The sequence below is a fragment of the Strongylocentrotus purpuratus genome, unplaced genomic scaffold, assembly GCF_000002235.5.
Source record: "Strongylocentrotus purpuratus isolate Spur 01 unplaced genomic scaffold, Spur_5.0 spur5_scaffold_5, whole genome shotgun sequence".
Taxonomy (NCBI): domain Eukaryota; kingdom Metazoa; phylum Echinodermata; class Echinoidea; order Camarodonta; family Strongylocentrotidae; genus Strongylocentrotus; species Strongylocentrotus purpuratus.
Window position 1 is genome coordinate 7451663 of NW_022145611.1, and position 27445 is coordinate 7479107.

General features: G+C 36.5%; 2 protein-coding genes across 3 annotated transcripts; one reads left to right on the forward strand and one right to left on the reverse strand.

The window, feature by feature from the left end:
- The first annotated feature begins 1783 nt into the window (after positions 1-1783).
- Positions 1784-3822, forward strand: LOC591158 (muscarinic acetylcholine receptor M2-like). Its single transcript, XM_790736.2, has 2 exons — positions 1784-2800; positions 3401-3822. The coding sequence occupies exons 1-2, from the start codon at positions 1907-1909 to the stop codon at positions 3686-3688; spliced, it is 1182 nt and encodes a 393-aa protein (XP_795829.1). The 5' UTR covers positions 1784-1906; the 3' UTR covers positions 3689-3822.
- Positions 3823-8280: 4458 nt separating this feature from the next.
- Positions 8281-24206, reverse strand: LOC582352. 2 transcript variants are annotated; one of them, XM_011675198.2, is made up of 21 exons: positions 23629-24204; positions 21018-21068; positions 20741-20752; positions 19679-19783; positions 19284-19322; positions 18768-18842; positions 18279-18394; positions 17559-17743; positions 17034-17163; positions 16425-16550; positions 15802-15953; positions 15255-15439; positions 14771-14878; positions 14463-14561; positions 13872-13980; positions 12788-13178; positions 12213-12299; positions 11594-11755; positions 10794-10934; positions 10093-10187; positions 8281-9643 (listed from the first exon to the last, which is right to left on the reverse strand). In XM_011675198.2, exons 1-21 carry the CDS (start codon positions 23839-23841, stop codon positions 9582-9584), a joined length of 2643 nt encoding a protein of 880 aa, XP_011673500.2. In that variant the 5' UTR covers positions 23842-24204; the 3' UTR covers positions 8281-9581. The 2 variants fall into 2 exon arrangements, with proteins under 2 accessions (XP_011673500.2, XP_030854937.1); XM_030999077.1 differs by lacking the exon at positions 20741-20752 and having other exon boundaries at positions 23629-24206.
- Positions 24207-27445: the final 3239 nt, after the last annotated feature.

The following is a 27445-nucleotide window of genomic DNA, read 5'->3' on the forward strand; positions in this document are numbered from 1 at the left end:
TGAGGCATAGCGGGTAGAAGTGCCCTGATAAATAACGCACCGACGGTGCGTTATTTATCAGGGCACTTCTACCCGCTATTGACTTGGCTGAGTCATGCCCGAGTTATGCATTACACATTCATGCAACATCAAGCAGAGCACAATGTGAATTAACCGTTTCAGTTTATGTCATCCCTGTCATCCTCGTGCTAAAATTTCCTTGACTCAACCTTTTTAATGTTGTTATCATTCTCATTGTAGTATCCCCTTTCTCATTTATTTATTCTTTATTTCATATTATTATTTTGTTGTACATTAACTTGCATGATTAGCTCGAGACCGCCCGCATATTTGAAGTCCATCTAAACATCACCTACATCATAAAATCAGTGTGTGTCACTCTTCACCTTTCTTCCTCTCTCTCTCTCTCTCATTGTAGTATCCCCTTTCTCATTTATTTATTCTTTATTTCATATTATTATTTTGTTGTACATTAACTTGCATGATTAGCTCGAGACCGCCCGCATATTTGAAGTCCATCTAAACATCACCTACATCATAAAATCTGTGTGTGTCACTCTTCACCTTTCTTCCTCTCTCTCTCTCTCTCTCTCTCTCTCCCCCCCCCCCCTCCCCACCCCAATCTCTAGGATCATCATTTTATACATAACGTATTTTCATTTTGATAAAGCGCATTTTTTGTGGGGCCCTAACAAACAATTACGCAATTCAGAGCTTTTGTCATTGGCCGAAGCTAGAGTGACGTCACAATAGGCATACGTGTACCAATAGCCAATCAATGCCCGAACCGCCTTCACTTAATGACGTCACGATATGACTTCACATAACTTTTGATGAAGCACAAGCCATAATGGCTATACAAAAACCCACATCATTCAGCTTTCTACTGAAATCTCTTTCAAGTCGATAACTTCTGGGTTCGGGAATTGTAATTCAATAATCCTTTTCTCTATGAAGGCTACCTTTTAACAAAACAAAATTAAATTCTCTTCGTCCTTATTGAAAACATCATCTATAAATCATTTAAGGACGGATAAGACGTATAAGGTTGCAAGCAATCTATGTCAAAGGAAAACAGTAAATCAAGGAGGACTGAATTCTTTTAAGTATCGTCGCAAAGGCCTTACGCAACATCATAATTGATTTAGAAGCAAAGATTTCATAATGTAATTCAAGTTCAAAGCAACATGGTGTGTAAACAAAAAATGAAATAGAAATCGTCCACTTGGCGGGAAGGGAACAATTCCAGCTCCTATCTTCTACATAACATCGCAGTCCACACTGTATGGATTGCGATGTTCAAAGCTTGACACATATTAATCATGATCTTAGTAACTCTGGGAATCATGATTTTTTTTTTCGTGTACAAAAATTTCTTTTCCAGCATCATATTACATCAGAAAACTGATTCCGAAAATTCATTTTGATGCTTATCCGGGTTTTAAAAAAAAATCATGAATGAGAGCTACTTCATGATTAAATCAGGTTACGAATGACTGACATTCTTGATAAAATGTTAATTCAAAGATTTTCATCCAAATTTCAAGACGTATTTTCAATTTGTTTATGGGTCATCCTGTACCGTGCATATAGGAGGTCGTTGCTAAATTCTATATAATTCAATATACCTGAACGAATTCAATAATGCGCTGGAATACACGAATTAAGATAGTGATATAATATCCGGGACAAGGGCACCAAGTCAGCTGAAGGATATATCGCATTTTCTTATAAGTATTGCTGGAATTTAGACCTAAGGCGCAACGGTTCATCAACAACAACAAAAATACTATTTTCTTCAGCTATATAAATAGCATGTGCAAAACAGAATTTTAGATAAATCGTCTGTACTGCACTATTTGGAGACAATTTTACTATTTTCATCAAAAGTATAACAAACTACATCATGGCATCAATCCTATTTGGAACTACACAAAATACAACGATATTTGGGGAAGGGAGTTGGGATGAGAGTTGGGATGATAACGTGACCATTCAAGATCCTGGGTCCACTTCCTCAAGCATAAATGGCATCTTGTTTCCCGCCGTCTTCGCCAGCCTGATCGTCATCGCGAACATCGTCAGCCTCGCGTCGTTCTGCGTCGAAAAACGACTTCGAACCTACAACAACTACTTCATCATGAATCTGAGCATCCTCGATCTGCTTATCGGGTTGCGACTCGGCATAAGCGTTGCTCACACTCATCTCAGGTACTTTCCCTTCTCTCAGAACGTCTGTAAGATTATCAGCGGGTTTGCTCACGCATTCACGAGCGCGTCCAACTTCACGGTGGTCGTCATTTGCGTCGACCGTCATCGAGCGACGTACGATCCCATCAACCATTTTATGTCGCGCTCCAAGCAGAAGGCGCTTCTCAAGAACGCGGTCCCGTGGCTGCTCGGACTCGCCTTTTGGCTCCCTTACGTCACCGTGTGGGAGTTCGTCGAGGGTTTCGACAACGGGGTGCATTGTCTCCGGCGGTTTGCGGTACTTGCTTTGACGCAAGTCGTCACGAACGTGGTGTTATTTTTCGGGCCTTTCTTGATCATCGCCGTTTTGTACTTTAGAATCTTCACCAAGATCAAAAGCATCGGGAAAGGAAACTTCGAGAAAAAGTTTGCAACGAAGGGCCAATCGGCTGGAGCGAATCGCAGTAAGGTGGTGGAAAATTATTCAGTTGACGACATTTCGACCATTAGCAGCGCTACGACCGATGTAGAATTGAACTCAGCTGACATTTGCGATGACACTTTCGACCAACCAACTTCAAAGAAGAACGCCGATGGTCTCCAAAGAAAGGTAATATGAACAAAATTTACTTCATGTTCTGTTTAGTGAGCTCTATACATTTTTTTAAATCGCCGAACACTGCTGACAACTTGTTAAGTTACTCGAGACTGTATGTTTGCAATACCTGATGACCGAATGTTTTCTTACTCATGGATGAAGGATAGATATGTTTCACACAGGCCGGGGCCGGGGCTGTATTAAACAAATATTTACAATAATAATGTTTAGGGTGAATTCATGAATGGGAATTATTAGTAGGGATAACAATACATTTTTGAAGATTTTTAGACAACATTGGGAGATACCCTCGTCAGATACGCCACAGAGTTGCCAATTTGTGTTTGGTTTATCGCACTTTCAAAATTCATAACTCTTTCTTATTTTCAATTGGTTTTTGCTCAAACATTCACTGACTCGTTTCTCTCATTTTCTGCTACTATTGAAACCAACTTAATTTCAGGGTGGACTTCCCTTTTAACTATCGAGGACTTATAAAAGCATCCTTAAGTTGAAGAAAACCTTTATAAAGTTTACAGTCGCATATTGCTTTTAAACTTATACCATAATCGTTTAAAAGTGTCACACAAGTTTATATCACGTCATTTCCAGGTTCCCAAGCCCGCCAAGCGTGAGTCCGTCGTCGAAATGCGGAAGGCAACGCGTACGCTTCTCCTGATCGTCATCGCCTTCGTTATCGCATGGCTCCCTTCTAGCATCATCCAGCTCACCTACACCATCGAACCCGCCCTGATCATCTCCGGGTTCCCCCGCCCCGCCTATCTCTTCTTCTCCTACTTGGTCTACGCTAACAATCTCCTTAACCCGATATCGTATGTCGTCTCGCAGCCTCTCTTTCGCAGCACCGTTATCCGCATGTTCCTATGCAGACGTAGATGAACAGTCGTTTTTACGATTGGCACAGTGACTGTAAACTGGAAGTGGTCTGAATTACGCTCCTAAAGCAGAGGAGGGGGAAGTCTGCCACTCTCTTAAGAGTCACATCAGAGATTCATTCGTTTTTAGTTGAATCCACTTCGAATCTTTACGGATTCTACTCCAAATTAGAAGTCTGATTAGACCAGTTCACGGTTAGCACATGTCCCAGTATTTTGTCTCCGTGTATTTCACAATTTGGTCTGCAATGACCTTTATCTGCTCATGCTCAGACTGCAACTATGAACTGGTTTATTATTTGAGAGTTCATTCCACTATCTTATAAGCGTGGCTTTCCAGTCCAGTACATTTAGAGAGAACGTTACGTAGTATTATTCGTGTTATTGAAATAAAAAGGCGCGTGAGTAGCTCTAGTCGACAAAGTTAAAATAAGAAGATAAAAATATGTTACCAAATTATTGATAAAATGCTTCATTTGAGCTAAATAGTGAATAGTGTTTGTGTGTAATATAAGGTAGGAATATGTTTTGTTTGGTCTGGTACAGAAGGAAACACAATCATGTTACATGAAGTAAAAGAGATGTCAATAGATAAATAATAGTTATTTACCATCGGTTATCAAGGCTCTCTCTCTCTCTCTCTCTCTCTCTCTCTATCTCTCTCGAACAACTGACTTTTTAATCTTTATTTGTTACTGCGTTTACCTATATGTCCGTTTTATTCTCCTAACTGGACTTTGACCAGTGAATATTTTCAGATATTCCTCTTCTTTTTTTTAATGCACTGTTTTATATTGCTTATAGTCTACTTGGTGTACTTGTTTTTATCTTTCATTTGTAATAGTATATATGTGTGACTCAATTTTAAGCCGACCCAATTCGTTTACATTTAACGGCCTTGACTCTTTAAACGGAGTGGACAGTGACCTACATCCTCAGTCAAATTACTATTCATGTGATGAGTTCAATGGATTCATAGATGCAAAAGATAAGGTTTCTCAGAATTTTTCCTGTATTCATTTTAATTGTCGAAGTCTCGTCAAGAACTTTGATATATTTTCCCTGTTTTTAAATGACATTCATCATAATTTCACTATTATAGGACTAACAGAAACATGGTTTAAGCCTGAAGATTCATTGAGTTTGTATAACATTGATAACTATGATTTGATTGTGAATAATAGATCTCAAAGAATAGGAGGTGGTGTGGGAATGTTTATTCAAACAGATCTGAAATATAATCAAAGAAACGACTTCACTTTTATGTCTGACAGTTTTGAATCTTTATTTCTTGAATTTCCTAAATTTGACAATGTTTTATGTACATATACATCTCGTTATTGTGTAGTGGGCGTGGTTTACAGGCCTCCTGCAAGTTCGATTGAAGATTTTTTACAAAAACTTACGGGGATATTAGAGAAAATTAGTCGTGAACATAAATCTTGCTTTTTGCTTGGTGATTTTAATATTGACCTTGCATCGGTTACCAACCGTAGCATTACAGATCGATTTTTAGATACCCTTTACACTTTCTCTGTGTTACCATTGATACAAGCACCAACTCGCATATCTCGCCATAAAGCATCACTCTTAGACAATATTCTTACCAATGCTGATGCCGGTTGTGAATCAGGTATATTATTAAGTGATTTAAGTGACCACCTACCTGTCTTTACTTTTACCAATGTTCTTTTGAAATTGAGTGAAAACATAGATTTACCTGTAAACAAGCGTGTCTTTAATGATGCGAATTTTTTGAAGTTCAGTCAAAGTTTAAGTGAACTAGATTGGCATGATTGTATACAAATTGAAGATTCTAATGTTAACTACAACAGCTTCATTTCAGTGTTCATGGCTTTATACAATGAATGTTTTCCTTTTACCACCATACGCAAAAAAAAAAACTTTAAAAAACCATGGTATACTACTTACCTTAAACAAATTTCCAATAAAAAACTCAGGCTTTATAGAAAATACTTAAAGAAACCTACTAATGAAAATAAAAACCAATACAATTCGTATAGAAATATTGTTACTAGGGAAATCCGCAAAGCAAAGACAAATTACTATAATCAGAGATTTAAAAATTTGAATGGTAACATGTCAGGGACATGGAAAGTGATAAATAACCTATTGAGAAAGAAAAACAAAACAAAAATTCCTGAATTCAAAAAGGATGGTGAGACCATTGATGATGAAGCTGTTGCAGAAGGTTTCAATGATTACTTTGTTCATGTAGCACCAAGAATGCTCAGTGAAGTAAACAATGTAGCCCAGCCTACTTGTTCCCCGACTGCTCATATTGTAAACAACTCGCATTCTTTTTTCTGTAAACCTATACATGAAAGTGAAATTATAAATATTGTAGACAAAATGAAAGGTGGTACAAGTCCAGGATATGATGATGTTCACATATCTGTAGTTAAGAAAATTATTCACTTGATTAGTAAACCCTTATGTGCAATATTTAATGTTTCTATTAACAATGGAATATTCCCTGACAAGTTAAAAGTTGCGAAGGTTATTCCAATATTTAAGAAGGGTCAATCTAATCTGTATTCAAATTATCGGCCAATTTCTCTCCTTCCTATATTCTCAAAGATTCTTGAGAAATGCATGTACAATCGACTTATCACTTTCATTGAAAGATTTCAGTTGCTTTTCAGTAATCAATTTGGCTTCAGGTCAAAACACTCAACCTCTTCTGCTCTCATTGAATTTATTCATACTATCACAAGAGCTATGGATGCTAAAGATATATCTATCGGTGTGTTTTTGGATCTTTCAAAGGCCTTTGATTGTTTAAATCATAAAATATTATTAGCAAAACTATTCTGTTTAGGCATCAGAGGTATCCCTTTGAAATGGTTTCAGAGCTATTTAGATGACCGAAAACAATTCACTGTTTACAATAAAAACAAATCTGATATGCAAAAAATCTCATGCGGAATTCCGCAAGGGTCAATTCTAGGCCCTCTACTTTTTCTAATATATATAAATGATATTCATAAATGTTCTTCCAAACTTAGTTATGTCCTCTTTGCAGATGACACTACAATTTCTTTATCAAATAAAGATGAAGCAACCCTTATTCAAACTTTAGACCATGAACTAGAACATGTCGCCCATTGGCTCAAACTTAACAAGCTACTACTTAATACAAACAAAACTCACATGATGATTTTCACCAAAAGAAATATTGATATTTCCAACTATAAGGTATATCTAAATGGCTCTGAAATCACAATAGTATCAAACACAAAATTTCTAGGAATTCAAATTGATGACAAATTGTGTTGGCATGACCATGTAAATTACATATGTACAACAATTTCACGAAATATTGGTGTAATGAACAAAGTAAACTATCTGCCTAGAAATATTTTGTTATCTCTTTACTACACACTCATTTACCCTTTTCTTATATATTGCAATATTGTCTGGGCCTCAGCTTCTCAAGTAAAAATGTTGAGAGTATATAGATTGCAAAAAAGAGCAGTGAGGATAATTTGTAAAATGCCTTTCCTTGCCTCCACTAAACCTTTATTTACTCAATTAAAAATCTTGAATGTATTCGATTTGTATAAATTAAGACTGGCCATTTTTATGTTCTCTTGTCAGAGACAGATCTTGCCATTGTCCCTGACTCGCTATGTTTCCATTAACTCTTCAATCCACTCCCACTGTACTCGTTCAAATGCAGACTTTCACATCCCATATGCAAGAACTTCAGTTTCTCAAAAGACAATTTACTATGCAGGTCCCAAACTATGGAATGCATTGCCACCTTATCTAAAATCTGCATGTTCTCTGAATGTTTTCAAGAGACAATACAAAGAAAGGCTTCTACAATCTTATCCACATTGAGTCACCTGTTGTTTGTTGTTTATATGTCAATGTTAATTGTTATATCCCTGGTTTGTATGGGTTTTTTCTTTTTATAATTGTTATTTCTATTTTCTATTTTGTATGTACTATTATTCTGCTTGGGTCTAATTTCATCCTATGTATTAACTTTACTTCTCATCTTGCCTTTCTCTCCTTCAATTTTCCTTCCTCTTCCCCTCTCTCTCTCTCTCTCTATCTATCTCCCTCTCTTGTTTCTCTCTGACCCAGCTGTAGCTGTATATGTATTCTCTCCCTCCTGTTGTTGTACATGCAACAGTATACAATGCAATTTATTTTATTCTAAAGGGTCGAATTCACAAGATCTTTGAGTAGATCTTTAATCTGTCCCCACTCAATTTATGTTATTTGTGTTGTCATCTACTGATTTTGCTATGTCCATCTTTTTATATTTGTTATACATGTATGCGTTTATTCGCAATTCTATGTGTCTGTTTTTTTATATTGAGTGAATAAATTATTTGAATTATTTGAATTTGAAATTATTTGAATTTGACTATCTCTTTCTCTTCATCACTTTGTTATCTCGCCATACTTTTCTCAATTATTCATTTTTCTTTTTGTTAACGATACTTTCGCTGTGACCACTTATAAATCTCTTCTTCAGAAACCTTCATTCAGAATTATTCTCACTGACTGTAATTCCACTATCAATAGACATATAGTTACTGCAAAAAACAGTCATTTCTATTGTTGTAAAACTGTGCTTTTATTCCTTTGCATCAAATATACCATTAAAAAAATGTATTTACACGGATTAATAATATTGCATAGTTTAATATAATGATATATACAGATGCGCATGAAACGACAAAGGCAATGTGAAATATCGCACGAGAATAATGCTACAAAGACATTGCAAATCAACATTAATGCACATTTTAAACATTTTAATATTGGCTTATTTTTGGTCACGTGATAATGCATATTAATAAATATCGCTTACTGTAATTCGCTTTGCAGCTGATATCCAATAAATTTCATGACATTAGAAATTATAATGCCCATTTCAAGCAAACTCCTGTTAAGTTAAATACTGTTATATAATGTGCACATTAATATTTTTGCAAATAGATATCAAAAATCCCTATATATATAATAAACATAATACTATCTGGAGGTATATTGTGACCTTAAAAGATATATATATAGCTGCTGGATATTTTTGTCATTATTTAGTTTGAGATAATCAATATATCAATTACAAATATAACTAGATAATGTAAAATAATTTTTTAAATATATATTATCAATATCAAGCTTGAAAGAGTACTAATTGTACACCGATGTTATTATCAAAATTTGAGGTAAATTGTGAATAGATTTTTCACTGCCATGATTGTGTTAGTATAATTATTATAATGCATTAGATTCATATAACACCATAATGCCCCTGCAGAGAGACTTGTTGAGAGCTCATTTTTACATTCGCAATAACTTTCTAGAGTTAAGTTCGAGGACGGTAAAATGCAAAGAAAACCTATCAACTACTTTCAAAAAATTTACTGGCATGATTTGAAATGAAAATATATTTTAATCAACAACTTACTTTGGAAAATAGAAATGACTGACCGATTCAAGAATATACTGCAGCGAGAGAGAAACCAATGCCCTAAAGCACTTAGGGTTGCTGGTTAAATTATCGACAAGCAAAAATAAATCGGTTTACAAGCCCAGCACAAAACAGCAAAATTAACAAAATTAGCAAAAAGTAACGTAAAACATGTCTTGAATGTAACAGAGAGTACCAAAACATAATGCATGCAAACGTATGAATATCACATAACATAATTTATTATCATTCAAAAGTACGTATTGCAAAGAAAAACTTAAATTTATACACTACGAAAATTGCACAAAAATATATTGAAAAGAATAATGCCTTTGCTTGTAAAACCGACGAGCATGTATATACTATGCTCGTCGGTTAGCATACATTATAATTGGACGGAGTGACACTGATATCGGACTTGCCATGTAACTTAGATGATTCATGAACTTTTAAGCTCAGGCTTGCCGAAGTCGAGATTGGAAATGGATTCAAACGGTGATGCTGAAAGAAAAAAGGAGAAGAAAGGAACAAAATTAGTAAGAAATTATAACAGGGATATAGTTTTGAAGTGTTTTTATTTCACGCAGTTGCAATAGTTGGTGTTTGATTAAATACGAAAAACGTCAGGCCAATAATAACAATTGAATTTCTAATTTGTGATTCTTTTCCTCTTACATTCAAGTTAAATTTGATCAGTCATCAAATAACTCCCATCAACCATTTTTTTTTTCTTCTAAATATATCGATGCTTTAATATTTTGATGAAATCATGATGAATTATAGTTAATAAGTCTTAAACGTTGAAACTTTTTCACAATGGGCTTTATACATGGCTATTTATAAACACAAACTTCTGTATACGACTGCATCCATTCTTACTCTCTTATCATTGGATATATATCGTCACCACAAATGTATACTAAAATTACTGATAAGGTATTTCAACTTACAGAAAAAAGGATCGGCATGGAAGAAATGAGACTGGGCAGGAGCTATGGGTTTCCGATTCATGTGCTGAATGGTAAGAAGTTGGGCATCGGTATGGCTGGGTGGAAAGCGAAGAAAAGGAGAAAATCATTAATGTCAGAGGTCAAAATAGGAACTCAATGAGAATATAAAACTAAATATGAGATCACAGTAATGATGTCATTGTATGTGAATGTACTATGAACACTTCAAATCATAATTTACTGATGTAAATATACAATAATACATTTCTTGATGTAAATAGATTATTAGTTTGTCGATACCAGGTTTATGAGTATTCGTGAAGCAATATTAGAGCCTGCATAAGCTATGATTAAATCTAACAATTATAATAAATTGTGTCTGCCTGTTGTTCTGCTAAATGATCATCATATTTTTGTTCGCAAGTTATGCAATAAATATTGTACGAAAGAAATTATAACTCTGTGGTTTATGACTGGTAATTCCATACAAATGATTCATCATACGAGCTATCGCCACCCGAGTTGAGGCTGTGTGCATCTATCGCACGAACTGCCACGAAGCCATCAGGCTGTTGTACGATACGCCACAGACTCGACAACAGCAGACGGATAGATCGTAATTTAATCAACAAAATGGCGACAATGAAGTGGAAAATAAAGAAAAAGAAAACAGATTTTAATGTTTTAGGACTCCAGCTTACCTTCGTTGATTAAGAGGTTTGTAGTCATGGCTCATGGTTGATGAACTGTGAGCCGCTGACATATCCTTCGGGACTTGCTCTAACGTCAGATCCTTCACAAACTGGTCATAATCAACCGACCCGTCTCCTATTCGGTCACATCTGAATTGAAAGAAAAAAAGATCGTTTAATTTCGGTGTCAGTTTTATCGGGCTCTCCTAAAGTTTCAGGATACTGAAAAATTGTGATATTTTAAAAAATATTTTATAGTTCATATGTTTCTTTATTTTTTGGCTTCGACCCCTATGAAAACAGCTGTTAGCTGACAAGGGCGATCCAACACATGAGTGGAGAAGAAATAGTTCATATAAAATGAAATCAAGATGACCAGCCAATAGACATTCATTTATTGGGGGATTTAATTTTCTTTCTTTTTTGGTCTGGAATTTTCGGACACATAGTTGTGTCCCCTTCCCAGTCAACTACTCCTGATAAAGGTTAAGATTTCCATTTTGTATACCACAAACTAATAATGCCCAAATTGTGTACACCATCGAGAAGTGTATTCGTATACGCGATTAAATGAATGGATTCAATAATATCTAACATCTAATTTTGTGCACTGGTCGACGATGACGAGAGTAATCGCTTCCACCATGTTTTTCTTTCCCTCATAAAATGTGACCCAGGCGGCAGGGTGACGGATTATCATATCACATATGTTTTCTACAATCGTAAGAGGTTAAAGAGGTGCAATCCTTTCGAAAACAATAGATTACCATTTTAATGAATGACGAGAAGAAATACATATTGTCACTTACCTTTGTAATAATGAATTCAAAGCCTTTTGACTGACGTTGATCTGGAATTCACCGCAGATTCCTTTCATCTGTGCCTTCGACAACCGACCCGTCCGCTCGGGGTCGGCAGCCATCAGCGACTGCCGCAGCTTTATATGTAGCGGGTCACGAGGATTAGGAGTGCTGAAGAAAAAGAACAGAAGAATGCTTGAATAGATTAGCACTTTCATAATGTAAAATAAAAAGCAGTTTTAAGCCCCAAACGTTACACTGAAATAAAGTGAAAATACTTCTGAAATATAATGGTAATCACAGTATCTAGTTTTGAAAAGCGCTGGATATTTTAACATCATGACTTTGTTTCGATTGATACTGATTGCTTTGATCGCAAGTCCTCCAAATAATTGCAAACCTACAAACTCCAAACTCTTTAATACAGAGTCGCCCCGGAAAGTCGCTGTTACTATCAAGTTACGAACAATTTTAATCAATTGCAACTCTTCTTAAGACGGGGGACACAAGTTATGATAATCTAACAACTTTCTGAACGTCGCGTTAATCCAATGGACATTAGTGCTGAGTCGTCCACATTTGAATTTCTTGTTTTGCTTTCTCAACAGTAATGTTCGAATATACTCACTTATTGTAGTATGATTTCTTCGCCATTCTGATCGTTTCGAAGACTGTTGGACGCATGGGATCCTGCTTCAAATCTTGAGTGTTTTCACTGTTTGAAGAAAATTAGGACATTGCAGAAAGACGATTAGATAAGAAACATAATTTTATCGTTTCAGACTCGTATATTGTTAAAGAATACTAACCCAATCCCTAGCTTTCAAACGACTGATAACATGATACAAAATCTTGATATGTCAGAGAAGGTTCTCTTATGCTATGGGCTCGACGTTTCTTTTGTAATTAACAGTATCTTAATATCATAACAAAAATTATTTAAAAAATCTTTCGTAATTGATACTGACTATGGGCGTTAACGGGGTATTTAAGAGCAAGTGCCATGGGCGCCTAGCAGAGACTGATACCGACGTAATAAAACCATCACCAACATCATCATCATCAACATCACCCCACCATCACCAACACCACCACCACCACCATCATCGTCACCACAAGAGTTTCTAAGTTTCACAATAATCACAATGAGCTTCGCTCTATATACGTCAACAACAAAAAAGCGACAGAGAATAATGATCTTACCTGGCGTAAGTATGCCTGTAGTTGGGGTCGCTCTCGTTCTTCTTTCCTGCAGCTGGAATCTTCAATCCATTGTAGTTCTCATCGGTGAAACAATCCTGCGCTTCGGTCACATGACTCGGTCCGTCGTTCCCAAACTTAAAATGGACTCTTCTCGCGTCCTCTACCCTTTCCTTCTTCTCATTCCGCATGCCCCGTAGTCGCGCGTTCGTGTCGGCGTCGTTCATCAGCTTGCTTCGGAAATCGAACGCCTCGCTGGTCTCCGAGGCCGATGGGATGTGGGCTTCGTACGGGAGACAGCCGACGGTGTCCAGGTAGCGGTACTTGGACTGAGTCACCTCGTATCCCTTGCGATCCCCATCAAGCGCGTGCTTGACGTAGTTTGTGTGAGACACTGCAAATAATAACAAATATAATATTAAAGTTTTAAATAATTTCACGCATTTCAAAAAGAAGATATAAAACGCTTAATTAGTGATGGAGAAGAATCTAAACTTGATGTTGGAAACATCCGTATGTAGAATTGGCATTAAAGGCAGGCTTTACTACTTCAACCAGAAGGGATAAGACCACCAAGCGAGCCAGTGAGATCACTGTGACAGGTGTCTATCTCATTAACTCAGCTCTCATTTAAAATAAGAATAAGAGGACCATGGGGGACCAACAGGCACCGATTGGGGAAGTTTTCTATATAGAGGGAGCAAGTAGCTACAAGTAGGACAGTGTGCCTTTAAGACAGATGCCGACGATTTAGAGTCGAATAATGTTCATATTATGCGTAAAGGAATAATATTTACGTCTTCATAAGATGTGGACGTAGGCGGTGGGTTAACATTTAACTTTAAGTTAATTTGGATACATAAGCGTGTATGCGTAATGCGTACGGTATACAGCGTCTATTTTCTTTTAAGCATGCCTTTAAACTTTAAAAATTTCGTTCCAGAATCTTATCACAAACATGATTGTCCAAGTCCACTAAGTAAATTGTTGTTTTGCTATTTCATTAAAATGCAACAAAACATTTTAGAACGAAGTCTTTTTACTGATCAAACTCTACCGTCTGCCGTTTTAGAGAGGTTGTACTTACATGAATCTTGTCTGTCGACGGCGTCTCTTTCCCTGTCACAGGTAAAGATGACATTGTTGACATTATGACGTCGCTTGTTCCTCAGACTCTCCATCTCGCGAAGATCCATCTAGAATAACGTAACACCAAGGGAGAAATTAAATATATATTAAAATATATAGCATTAAAATATAATGTGTGTCTAACGCACGATTGATTGAGGAGCCAAAGCCTTTTTTGAGGTTGCTTTTATAACTGGTATTATATGGAGGAATATCTCAATATAAACTGAGCAGGATTGCAAAAGCTTTCGTAACTCAACCTAAGACAATTTCAATAAACTTGTGCATCATCTGTTGAAATGTGCAAATAATTATGACATAACATGATCCGAACAGGATTTCTCAGGGCGATACAACAGGGTATTGAAATTGCCCAGTCTTGCGATCTTGTTAATGATGACTAAATTCTAGATAACGATCAAGTAATCTCGCAGTCCCGTAAGGAGACGAGAAGACAAAACGCCTAGGACCTCATGTCAACTCACTTACGGTCGGCAATCACCCACAATATTCTGCGAAATCAACGTTGATCAGTGTATCTTGTGCTTACCATGTTCAGATGAGTTTGGGATTTGGTCCCACTGAAATCTGTGTAGTCACTCTGTTTGGTGCTCTTCTCAAATCCCCCATCTGAAGTCTTGTGCATCACCTGCAAAAAGCAAAGTGTAAATGGTTTAAATGAGATAACGAAGAATAAACTGTAATCCTATGCTTAAACTAGATAGATTTCTGAAAGTATTCGTGGCGAACGAATTGTTTTCCCATTTTAAATCAATTGAACTGACAATTCACCTATTCATGCTGATTACTTTGATCACTAATTGCTTAAGAATTAGAAGAGAAATGATGATGACTTACCTCTGAAGGTTTTGGTGGTGGCTCCTTGGTTGGCATGACAACGGTAGTTCGTTCCTTGATGTAGTCCTTGTTGTAGATAGAAGCAGCTGGATCCTGATCCGTACCAAACTGTAGAAACAATAACAAAAAGGGTTTGATTAATTACAAAGGCTACATGTAGACTATATGATGTGTAAATATTGGGTTAAAAGAATGATGTGCAGATCAGTACATGGAAACAGATACGAAATCACTTTGCGCTGGAAAATTGAAACAGTAATGGATGGTCCAACGAACAGTTTCTAATCATAAGGACAACCACAACATTCTGGTCGAGAAGTCGCAACTAATTACGAACTCAGCGCTTTAACAGTCAGTACTCGCATTGCTCATGAAGAATACATTATTTCAATCGTAAAACTGCACAGAATAATGTCATTATCAAGGCCTCAGAAAATATAGATTTCACGGCAAGACACCGAAGTTTCAAGGTTTTATAATGTACCTTGAAATGGACGGAGGTCTGGTATTCCTTGCCCCGAGATGCATTGTCCAGCATGGGACTGCCCTCTGCAGTACCGGCGCTTTTGCCTGATCCTCTGTTGAGGACACCCGGGGTGATCTGAAGAAGGTTCGGCTCAGCTGCTTCTGTTCCTTGTGCTCTTTGTGCTTCGTCTCCCAGCTTCCAAGCTAAAATTAAGTTGAGGGAAGAAAACGTGAAATGTTAGAAAGAAATTACATGTTTAGACTTCTTCTTAATCTTCACTTTAAAAGATAACAGGTTAGAAGAAGAAAAAAAAGCACGTGAGTAAGATACATGTACGCGCAAGTCCCATCAGGGAGGTGTTTCATCAAACCTTACAATATATTTTTAAAACCAAAATTAATTTTTAGTTGATGAAACACCCCCAGATCTCAACGGGCAAAAGAAGACGTAGTTATGTTATTCTAATAACTTGTTCATAAACAAATTTAAAGGTCGACTTTAATGTGGTGACGATTTAAGTTGTCAGGACAATGCGTCACAGATAATTTACATGTTTTTTTCTTACCGGTGAAGTTGTTGACGAAGTCTTCATAGTCAATGGTTCCGTCTTTGCCATGGTGCGTCCTGGTAATGAGTTTATCAAGGTTTACAGCCGAAATAGGATCGAGGAGGCTGTCCGTAACCCGTCTCAGCACTTCTTTGCTTACGCAGCCAACCCTATAGGATTATATTTAAAGAGAGAGCAATCTTGAGACATAATTCGATACTTGTATTAATATTGGAGTAACAATGTTGTAAACAAAGATGCGATTGAGCCGTGCTGAATGCATCGTTTACAAATTATCATTTGATTTTGCCGAACTGATGGACATAGAATTTAAGGAGACATGATATATATTCGACCTGAATTAAATTATTTTTTAAGGAAATATGTAAACAAACAGAGAGATGCACTGACGAAATATGAGATAAAGAGCTTTGGAGTCTTTACACACTTAGACAAACGTGGAAATTAGAGAGAAAATTAATGTAATCTTTCAAGTTGTTTTACGCACAGATTTCGCGGTTCGTAACTACAATGACATTTACTTTTTATTTCTGTCAAAAAAAGGAGAGGTGCAAGAAACTTTTAAAGAATTTATCTTAAAAAGTGGTATGTGAAGATTGGTAATTGAATATCATTCTTACCTAGCTGGGTCGTACTGGATGAAGATCTGTTTGAGGGTAGAGCTGGTGGCTTCTACTTTGGCGATGGCTTCTTCGTCTCGTGGGATGGGAGGCAAGAGGGCTGCACCTTCTTCTATCAACTGCGATCTGAAATAAGATGGAAAATATATGGAGTGCATTTTCATAAGGAAAGAACACGAGGACATAAATAAGTCTGGATCCTATGTTCCTCAGTCTCATCGCCAAGTGAGACCGACCCTAAACCGATTCAAAACCAATCATATCGTCGCCAATCTGTCTGATGTCATTTTTCATTCGTTATACTGTCGGTATTGTGTAGGTTTTGCCGGTATGACTGAGGTATGACATGGATATTGATATCGTTGATCATTCAACCGATTATGTTTTGACTTCTCTTGCTCTGATGTCAATTTCTAACAATAGCCGAGTTCCCAACTTTAAACCTGGAATTTAACGCTAAAAAAATCACAACGAAAGTCCTTACCCTATCATTTGACGAAAAGATATCAAATTTAGTAAGCGTAATGCGTATAACTAATTAAATTAGATTTTTAATTTACTTTCTCTTGTTAGAAGATAATGCGTCGGTATCGGGGAGTTTCGGCTTACCTAAGTATAGGGTCATCTTGCAAGAAGCGGCCTTTAGCTATACGGGTCGGTTCAATGAATGCTGCAGATTTGTCTGGCTTTAGTTTCGCGTTGTAGTCATGAGTGAATGTTGTCTTCCCCGGCCTGGGACCTACAGAAAGAAAAATGAAATTTTGTTAAGAAACGAATTTATTTTAAAGATAATTATCATAAGCATACTTTTGAATTTACATATCAATTGAGATTCATACAACATAATTATACCCGACGGCAAAAAAAAAAGTTTGAGCCAAATCATTTAGTACTTGACTGAATACGAGCAGACATATTTTGCTTTATGGTGGTTGCAGTATTTCGGATACTTTACTTAATTCTTCTGAAGAAGGAATTTTGCGGTATCTTTTAGTTCGATTGCACTCTGCATTATGAATTTAAAAAAACCCGATGGTAATTTCTAGTGTTCCAGCAAAAATTATATGAAACTTCGTTATATTCCGATACAAACATTCGGCTTAATGTTTATTAATATCTTTCTTGAATACTTACGCGTGACATTGTAATCTCCTTGACGGAATACAGCCGAGTCCCTCTCATCTTCAATCATCTTCCTAGCAACGGATGAGGGGCTCTCCTCAGGCTGCTTGGGGCCCGGAGCAGTCGGGATGGGTGCAAGACGGGCCCCCGTCATGGACAGGTTCTTGTGGAACGAGTCGACAGTTTCTGAGTCGTAACTGGGCAACGATGAAGAAGGGCATGATCATATCAATTAGGATTAATAAAATATTTTACGTGAAATACAAATGTCATAGATAATGTAAAGAAATATTGCTTATTATGCGCATTTAGGCAAAGTAAAGGAGTCACTTTCGAGAAGATATTAATTAATCTGTCAAGGCATAACGTCACTCAGGCAGTCTATCAATATATCCAAAGTGCATAATTTCCATCTGTTTCCAAGCTTCACGTACTTGTTTGTTATAACAACACTTTGATGTCTTTTGTATTGTCCCATAATTATGTCTGCCACATTGTCCCTTGATTTGATTTGTTCTTACTTTATATTTTGTTTACTGGTACTAATAAAGTGTCCATCCATTACATTAACAAATATATTTGACCAATTTACATGATTGTATGGTTATTTTGAAACGGAAATAAATCAATCTTATCGGTTTAGTTTAGTGTGTTTATATCTTCTATTTTATCAAAATGTTATAAAAACAAGTCACGTATGATCCGAAGGAAAAATAATTGTTTTATTCTTACTGTTGAGGGTCGTTGCCTAATTTAAAGTGAGTGGTCCTAAGATCTTTGACGTTTCGTCTTCTCATCTCGTTACGAGACTGCGAGACGGCCGGGTCGTTGTCCAGATTGTGTAGGGTCTGAAAAGGATGACAAAATTGTCGAGATTAAAATCATCATCATTGTAATCAACATCGATTTAATATATGAACAATGGTTAAGAACCCTGTCCTTTCATATGTTAAAGTCAAACTGATTATACATTTCTTATTGCTGTAATTTTGTTGGCGGAGGGGGGGGGCAAGGGACACCTGCCCCTCCCTCCTTATAGGATCCTGAATCTGCATTTAGTGCGTCTGTCAATATTCGTAATATAATACAAATATGAAGATAAAGTAAACTGTTGCAATATACGAGACATTTTTTTAATCAAGAGATATGAAAACAGTTCTTTATTCGTAGGAGTGTTGTTGATTTACAGATTATAAATATTTGAGAGGGCTATATACTTACATTTCCACCCACAAAGTCTGAATCGTAAAGAGACTGTCCGAACTTTCCATCCCGCCAGTACCGTGGGTTCATGTCCTGTTACCATGGAAATGAGATAAGATTATGATTAGGAAATTCATATTCTATACCTTTATATTACACATATCACATTATCAGATAAATAAAAAGTAAAGAACCTCAATAAAAAGTTCATAATTGTCATTTTAACATCATTAAATGTACCTACAAGGCTAAAGCTAATTCAAAACGTGATACAGAACCAATGAGCATACAAAAATTATCAAGATATTAGGCCTAATATCAAAGATATTATTAGATTATTTTGATATCATTCGCATTTTGATCCGGCGAATAAATTCACGTCCTGAAGTGTTTGCCGAAGTACTCAATTAACGTTTGTAGTTTATGATATCTGACCTTTAAGAATCTCTTATCTTTAGTTTTGAGTATAATTACAAATGAATATGTACACACTGTATACAGTCCGACTAATTTGGAGTGGTTCTAAACACTTACCGGTAGGTTGATTTTGTCCTCTGGCTTGACTGCTGGAAGCTATACACAAAAAAAGAGAAATTACAAGTGAAAATCAAAGCTACATAAACCATGACAACTATAGTGACTTATAAGTGATGAACTATTTTGAAAGTAACATACAAGATCGACCCCCGAAGGCAATATATGAAAAAGGAAAACAAAGGAAATAAAGAGGTGTTATTATGATATTGATGAAGTTTATAAAAAAAAAACTGTTCTACCAAATAAGAGGTTGTTGCTAGCCTTTCCATATAATGCCTTTCTCAAATCAGATCACTAAACAATCACGTTCTGTCACACAAAACTTGATGTTGTATCTTATCAGCATCGTTCTTAAACAGGTTAAAGATTATATTTTGGTATTATGAGCTTACCCTCTCCGCTTTCCTCCCAGAGTAGTCGGCGGCTGTGAGCGAAGACTTGTAGATTTTTTCATCTACAGGGGCTGCTTCTCCTCGAAACTCAAAATGGGTTTGATTCTACACAAAATCAATGAAAATTAGGAAACCATTGAATTATAAAATCTAGAACACGGTAAATGAAATACATATACATAACTATTACTACGCAAAAAATGAATTTCATAAAAAGCAAAAGTATCGTGATTTCTATTCGTTGCTAATATTTCAGAAAGCCTTTTGGAGGCAAAAAAGGGTATATATTGAATGGACGATATACATGTACATTGTTTGCCCAATTTATCAGGGACATATTCTTTTCATGTTAAAAATATTATCATCAGTGAATGTGTTAACAACTATGAATACAGATCACACAGTTATTTGATTTAATTATAAAGATGGATTTTGTGTTAGTTGCGTATAAAGATGTTTTCTTTAAATATTGATGATACTGTATGCAATGATAAACTGGTATTGATGTCATTTGCAAATATCCAACATCTTTGACATTTAGACAAATGGTAGAAGCAATAGAAATGGCTATGTGGATGAGCGAGAATGAGAAATGAGAATGAGAAAAGCTAAAATAAACGCACGTCTTGAAAAGAATCTTGATAAAGTTCAGAAGGTAATACGATCAAGAAAGCATACATCAAAATGTGTTTGATAGAGTTTTTTTTAAATGGTAGAAGAAAAAGAAATGATTGAGAATGCGAAAATCAGAAAATACCCACAAAGTCTTGGAAGGAATCTTGACAAAATTCAGAATGTAATACGATCAAGAAAGCAACATCAAAACGTGTTTGATACATTTTTGTTAATGGTAGAAGAGAAAGAAATGATTACTGAATAAATGCGAAAATCAGAAGCTAACCCAGAAAGTCTTGAAAATTATGTTGATCAGGTTCAGAAGATGATTAAAAATTAATAAAGCATACAATGATGTAATGTTAGAAGCAAAGACACACTGGTTAAAATTATAGAGAGGGACAGAAACACAAATTCACATCTATGGGTAAAAAGATTTCAAATTACCTGAAGTATTTTCTGCAATCGACGAAGAATGAGTAATAAAAATATTGGAAACAAAACGAAAAAGGTTTGTTAAACTTGATTTATAGACCATAACATGTTTTCAAGACAAATGTTCATATTTCAGTGGATTTAAAGGGGCCAAAATGCATTTGAAATATAAAATGATAAACATCTGAATAAGTTATCGAGCAATATTTTTTTGTTTATCAAGCTGTAATTTTCTTTATCCACGCGCTTCAAAAAATTATACTGTTTGTTTTATTTTCATTATGCTTACCTGTTGACCTGAGTCCCAGACAAAACCAACACTGCGATCTGGTTGAGTTCCCTGAAATGACAAAAAAATAAAACGATCATAAATATGATGTATAGGCCTACATAATACATGTACATGCTCTTTCAAAGGTACTCCTCTATTATTTTATTTTGGCGGATTAGGAAGGAGGACTAAAATGTATTAAGTTTGATATACATTGTACATTAGCAAATGCTGGTGAAAACTGTTCCTATTAATAACATTTTTTTTTTAAAGAAAAACCTTTTAAATATCTTTTTAACGGATACCTTCTTTGATTGTGTTGTTTTGTTTCGTTTGTTGTTGCTGTCACTAGTTTCATTCAAAACGGTAGAGAAATATCAATAGCCATGCACGCAGGAAAGGGGTGATATAGAGGTATCATGTGTTTGTAAAAAAAAATGCCTTAGATCACTTAGATCAGGGGCAGGTAAAATTATATTTTAATACAGTCTAGTTGCGCCTCTCTCTTTATAAACATCAACGCGCCCATTAAAAATATATTAAAAAATGGTAGGGAGGGGGAGGGACAGGGGGGGGGGTCTATCTTTTTTCTTCTCGCTTCTACTAATCAAACATGTTAATCTATGCGCCAACCCCACGAATGGCCATCTTATTATCTGTGGGAGCATGCCATATTGATTTTACGACCGGACATTTTGATCTATGATGGAATTTAATCGCCGCTGTCAAACCCGGCGAACAGGAAAGCAAACCAGGTGATGGCAACGCGGGAAAGATGTTGCTCTGAACGATCAATAAATGGTTGTCTGATAAATAATAGGCCAACGTCAGTTATCGATTTTTATTTCCTTCGAAGCAGTGTAAGCCTTGTCAATAAAGGAGGTGTCGGGAACATATTATAACCAAATAAGCGAACCTTGGTGTCTGACTTTTTTCTCCGACTGAAAATGGGACAGATTTAGAAATTCTCATTGACTACTTTCTCTAATTTTTGCTTTAGGCCTACATGTATACCAGTAGGTATTTCATCATCTGTGTCATTTCAAAATTATTTGATATCGTTACAATGATGCTGCCGTACATTTTCGTCTTTGCCCAGGTACCAGGTATAATACAGTTGAGTGTTCAAAAAAACGTTTTAGCAAACAGATCTCCTTGTCTTTTTTTCTTCTTCTTCATCGCTTTAAATGTGGGCCTATCACAAACGTTTTGGCACGTCGGTGATGAATACTTCCAGACGTAAAAATCTTCTAAAAATACGTTGTATATTTCCTTCCAAAATTCAGAATTACGTTTAGTACGAGTATTTAAAGTCTGCACCTTATGACTCAAATTAGATATGCAGGAACGATGTAAACAAAACTAAACGAAACTAAACAAACACCCGATATGTAAATGTCATGATGTCAGTTTGAGAACATTTAGGACTAAACATTTTTTAATCATTTTCGCTGCTTGGAAAACCACGTGATACGACTGCAGGGATTTATGTTTTGCCGAATGTGTTCGTGAGGAACCTCGTGCAGGTGGAAAAGTTCATTCGTTGCCATAGAAATGGAGACCCACGCAACGTCGTCTGCTAGATTTCTCACTGACACATCTTAATGTGCAATTGAAAACATTTAGTCTAGCTTGCGATATTCAGTCAACACTTTGTGGGCCCTTATATGGTACATTATTTATGATGATGGAAACAAACATGCCAAAAAGTGAAAAGTTTGCCTGCAAACTTAAAACAGCCGATATATTCGATCAAAATATTCGATCGATATATTTCATGTAATATAAATTTGTAGTAAAATATTTAAGAAAGAAAGAAAAAAGGGGCCAAATATATCCGAGGTATTATATTTATTGATGTTTCCGATTCATTATTTGTAATATAATGTCCCTATATAATGTTACATTTAAATGTTATCTCGATATATTGATTTCGCCAATAATAAACGTTTTAATGATTAATTCTACAAATCTTTGAGATCTAGATAAATTAAAACAAGATTGTACCAAAAATGATAATAGAGCCTGTATCTGGTATCAAATGGTTTCGGGTATAGGAAACAAAATCACTTCTATTTGGTTTATATGGAGGGTGATAATATTTTACTTCAGTCGACACTAAATGGACACAACGTGAATAACATGTTTACGGGTCTCCCTGATGATAAGAAGTAGACTTTGATCAATTAGGAGTTCGTAACAATGTAGCAACTCATAAAAGTGTGAGACATTCTAGCAAAACTCAGCACTTATAGTCAGGGAAAAGCATTTATCATCCGTTCAAAGAAATCATTGAAAAGTTAGAAAACATGATTATAAAAAGATATATGAAAAGTATTTTCTCAGAAGTAAAGTGTTATAACAGAAATACATATACTTTTAATAAGCCATCGTTAAAACATACACTGCTTGAGTGTATAAATCCCCACAGTTTGGGGTTTAAACTTTTAAAATAATGTTTTCAAAAGACGAAATTTCAAGACTATATCAATGTACACATTTCTTATCTTTGTTTTCACGAGGATGCAAATCAATTTCTAGCAGGCTTGAATATAATTAAAAATAGAAACATATATATATAATTTATATATATATGCACCCAGTCAAAATATGGATCGTCTTTTTTTACCTTAAAAGCTCCTTTAGTTGTGCTGTTTAGAATGGGCGATGTGGATCTCATTCCTTCCTTGGCAATCATTTTAATGTGATCCTGAGTGAGAGATTCTTTCATAGCTGTCATGGCATTGGTTCTGGTAGTCCCATAGAGTTGGTCTCTTCTTCGGGCCACTAGAGGGTCCATCGCTGCACCTGCACCCCGACTAGCCCCGGCGCTCCTGCTCATGACTATAATATTCTACTTTCGCTGGTCAAGAGATATAGAAATGTTCTTCTTTTTTGTCAGTAAAAGCCCAAACGTTTTGGGCTGTGGTGTATAATTCCTTTTGATTTCCCTTTTTTGCTGTTTCTTGATCATGAACTTCTTTCCTGAGTATTTACAACTTTTTAATGAAGTGGTGTTGAGTTACTTGGAGAGCGGCTGGATGTGAGTGTGTCCTGAGTAGGTACAGGTCTATATATTTTCTTGAGCCCACTTGTTGCACTATGCACACACACGTTGTTACTATCGTACGCAAATAATGCAGTGGTCAACTGCGCACGCGCTGTCTAAAAATACATGTACACAGTATACGTTGTCGCGTAGCGACAACATTATCGGGTTAGCATAAAAGATTTCTTCGCTTCAGTAAGTTTTCTTCAAGTTTTCTTCGGCCATTCTATTCGACCCAACTCAAACAATAGAGGGTTCCGAGGATTCTGTCAAGAGATGCATGCACTAGAGCAACAAATAAAGAAGATTTTCCGACTTCAAAATACCCATTGTGAAGTCATGATTTTACTTTATCGACGCTTATATACAGTGATTTTATATTGTGATATCGGAAAGTGAAATTATTCTTCTTTTCTTAGAACTTTTTCTATTATTTTGTTTTCTTTTTATATCTTTCTCGTCTCCACGCTTCTTCCATTCGTCTTTTCTAAAAAAATTTAGAATCCTTTATTTTTCTTGCTTTTTCTTCCTTCAAATCATTTTCTTGTTTCCTTGTTTTAACTTTTATTCTCCTTTCTTTCATATCTTCCTTTCAAATCTCTTTATATTTTACTTTTCCCCCTTCTTTTCTTCCTTACTATCTTCTTCCTTCTACCTTTTGCGCAATGGCCGGCTGGGAATCATTTCATCCGTTAAAGTGTTGTACTACAGACAGATCTATAGCCTTTACCCTCATTCGGGTGCAAGAAAAACTTCAAATATTGACAGGGGTAACCAAGAACGCCTGAAGAGGGTTATATAACTCTGTCAATGAGTAATCAGGATTTAGTAGTCTCAGTCTGAGTGAGCTGCCAAAGGTACCAAGTACCAAGTCTACATTTTGTCGAGATCTTTATTTCACTGTTGTTTCGTATCAATATATTCAAATTCTATGCATACAAGTTTGTTCTTGACAACCTGAAAGCTTTTCCGAGGCTTGCCCGACATAGGAACAAATAACATCGAAACTGGGTTCCAAGTATAGTTCATTATTAATACTGTACCAGTTTGATGAAATAACTCGTCAACTGGAGGGCGTTTCAAGAAACAATTAGTCAGTGGTTTTCACCGACTAATATCATATTCACGAAAATTATATTGTCACCGACTATTTTCCAGGCCTCTGATTGGTCAAATATTGATGAAACGCACCCCCCCCCCTGATCCCAGGAAAGAAACATTGATTGAAAATGTTAGTAAACCAGTCTATTCGATGAGTTTCGGTACCGATGAGAACTTTGTCTCATCCTTCACACTTTGTAGCCATTCAAGTGAATAATGTTAAATGAAACTCTTCACACTTGAACTTCAGACACCTTTGAGAGCACCATAAAAAGCAGGATGCGTGAAGCACCTGGAGTTTCTCACGCACTCGAAAATCGAAATAAAAAAAAGTAAAAGATGACGGATATCTGATTGACAGCACATTATTGAACAGGGGCGTCGCTTTAGGGGGTGTGCATAATAGGGATGAAGGGGTGGACTTGACACCCCCCCCCCCCCGTTTAAAATCTTCTGTCATAAACTTTGGGCATTTTGCCTCGTTTGCAAATCACAAGAATGGCTGACCCCTTCCCTTCCCCTTTTCCCCCTCGTTTTTCATATTTGTAAGTGTCTCCCGTCTTGGTCCGAAACCTCACTCAAATGGTAGGCCTACATCGTGACGCCCCTCCCTCTCAACACAACTTCCACCAATACATCAGTATGTTTTCTAATGATGTAGATCTGTATAAAACTAACAATGACTTATTTTTGTCGCACGATACTTCTTTACTTCTCTATCATGCCTCACTGCCCGTCTTGCTTTCTCTCAACACACAAACCTTCCAAATCCATTGTGCTTTCACGTATTTGCGTTACAATTATCATCTAGACGTTATATAAAGGGTGCAAGAGAGGGCGGCATAGGGATCTATTTCAGTCGAATGAAAACCCTATTGTTAAACGCTGAATCTAGATCTTTATGTGTTGCCTGTGCATTCTAATGCTCTATATATCTATACGACTTAGTTCTGCCGTCATAGAAAAAGTATTTGTTTGTCCCTTCATTCCTTTTTGTTTAATACAAAAATATAACTTAAGATGTGGATTACACCATATCTTTACTTTATGCCAAGAAATGTTTAAAGTATAATATACACATTTGTTATAACCGTACGGAGGAATGCTATAGAATGCTAGACACAAACAAATGTGAAAATTTACAAACATTTGTGATTTTACAGTCATTTTTAATACTCCATACAAAATTATTTTTCTTATCTATTAATCACATTTTACATGGAAGCAACCAAAATATTCCTATAACACAAGAAATCAGAAGTATTTCTCCACAAATTCATCATGTAAGCTTCTTCTGGCCAGAGTTATCAATGCACACTTAGAACTGTATGTCTAATAACCCAATGCTCAATGTGTCCTTTTAGAGCCTTTACAAAAAGCTGCAATTAAAGTCAAAGAAAGAGAAGAGAGGATATAATTAGAGGAAGGGCGAAAGAAACGGAAAAGGAAGGTGCCATTATGCTTAGCAGATTAATCGAATAGTTGGTAACAAGGGTTTCTGGAGAATTATTGATCAGTAAACGGGTCTATGAACAAAATGGAAGGAGGCAAAATGAAGAATGAATAGACATTATTACTGGGAGAGGAAGAGGATTTGAGATGAACGCAGAGGAGAAGATGAAGGCGGGAGAGGATTATTGAAGGCAGATGAGATGAAGGACTTGAAGTCAGAGGAGGATATATTATGAAGGCAGAGGAAGAGGAGACGGGAGAGGAGGAGGAGGGAGAGGGTGAGGAGCGAAAGGAGAATGACGTGAAGGCAGAGGATGAGAGGAAGGCACGGGAGGAGAAGGGGAGGGAGAGGGGGAGATAAGGACAGAAGAGGAGATGGAGGTAGAGGAGGAGATGAAGGCAGGGGGAGACGAAGGCAGAGGAGAAGGAGAGGAAGATAGAGGAGAAGGAAAGGAAGGTAGAGGAGGAGGAGAGGCAGAGGAGAATGAGGAGGAGATGAGGCAGAGGGGAGAAGACGAAGGCAGAGGAGGAGAGTAGGGCAGAGGAAGAGATGGAGGTGATTGATATCAGAGGAGAGGAAGGTACATAAAAAGGAGAAGATAGCAAAAAAGGAGATGAAGGCAATGGAGGAGGAGGAGATGAGGGCAGTGGAGGAGGAGCTAAATGCAGAGGTGGAGGAGGAGTTGAAGGCAGAGGAGGGGGATGTAAAGGCAGAGGAGGGGGATGTGAAGGCAGAGAAGGAGGTGAAAGATGAGAAGGCATGCAGAGATGGGGGCGGAGATGAAGGCAGAGGAGGGGGATGTGAAGGCAGAGAAGGAGGTGAAAGATGAGAAGGCATGCAGAG

Excerpts from the sequence above, each read along its gene's own strand:
- LOC582352 (XM_011675198.2), bottom strand. The coding sequence starts at position 23,841 with ATGAGCAGGAGCGCCGGGGCTAGTCGGGGTGCAGGTGCAGCGATGGAC. Across the intron at positions 19,323-19,678 it reads CTGGGAGGAAAGCGGAGAGG|CTTCCAGCAGTCAAGCCAGA; the intron begins GTAAGCTCATAA and ends TTTTGTGTATAG. Across the intron at positions 9,644-10,092 it reads CCATGCCGATCCTTTTTTCT|CATCACCGTTTGAATCCATT; the intron begins GTAAGTTGAAAT and ends TTTTTCTTTCAG.
- LOC591158 (XM_790736.2), top strand. The coding sequence starts at position 1,907 with ATGGCATCAATCCTATTTGGAACTACACAAAATACAACGATATTTGGG. Across the intron at positions 2,801-3,400 it reads CCGATGGTCTCCAAAGAAAG|GTTCCCAAGCCCGCCAAGCG; the intron begins GTAATATGAACA and ends CGTCATTTCCAG.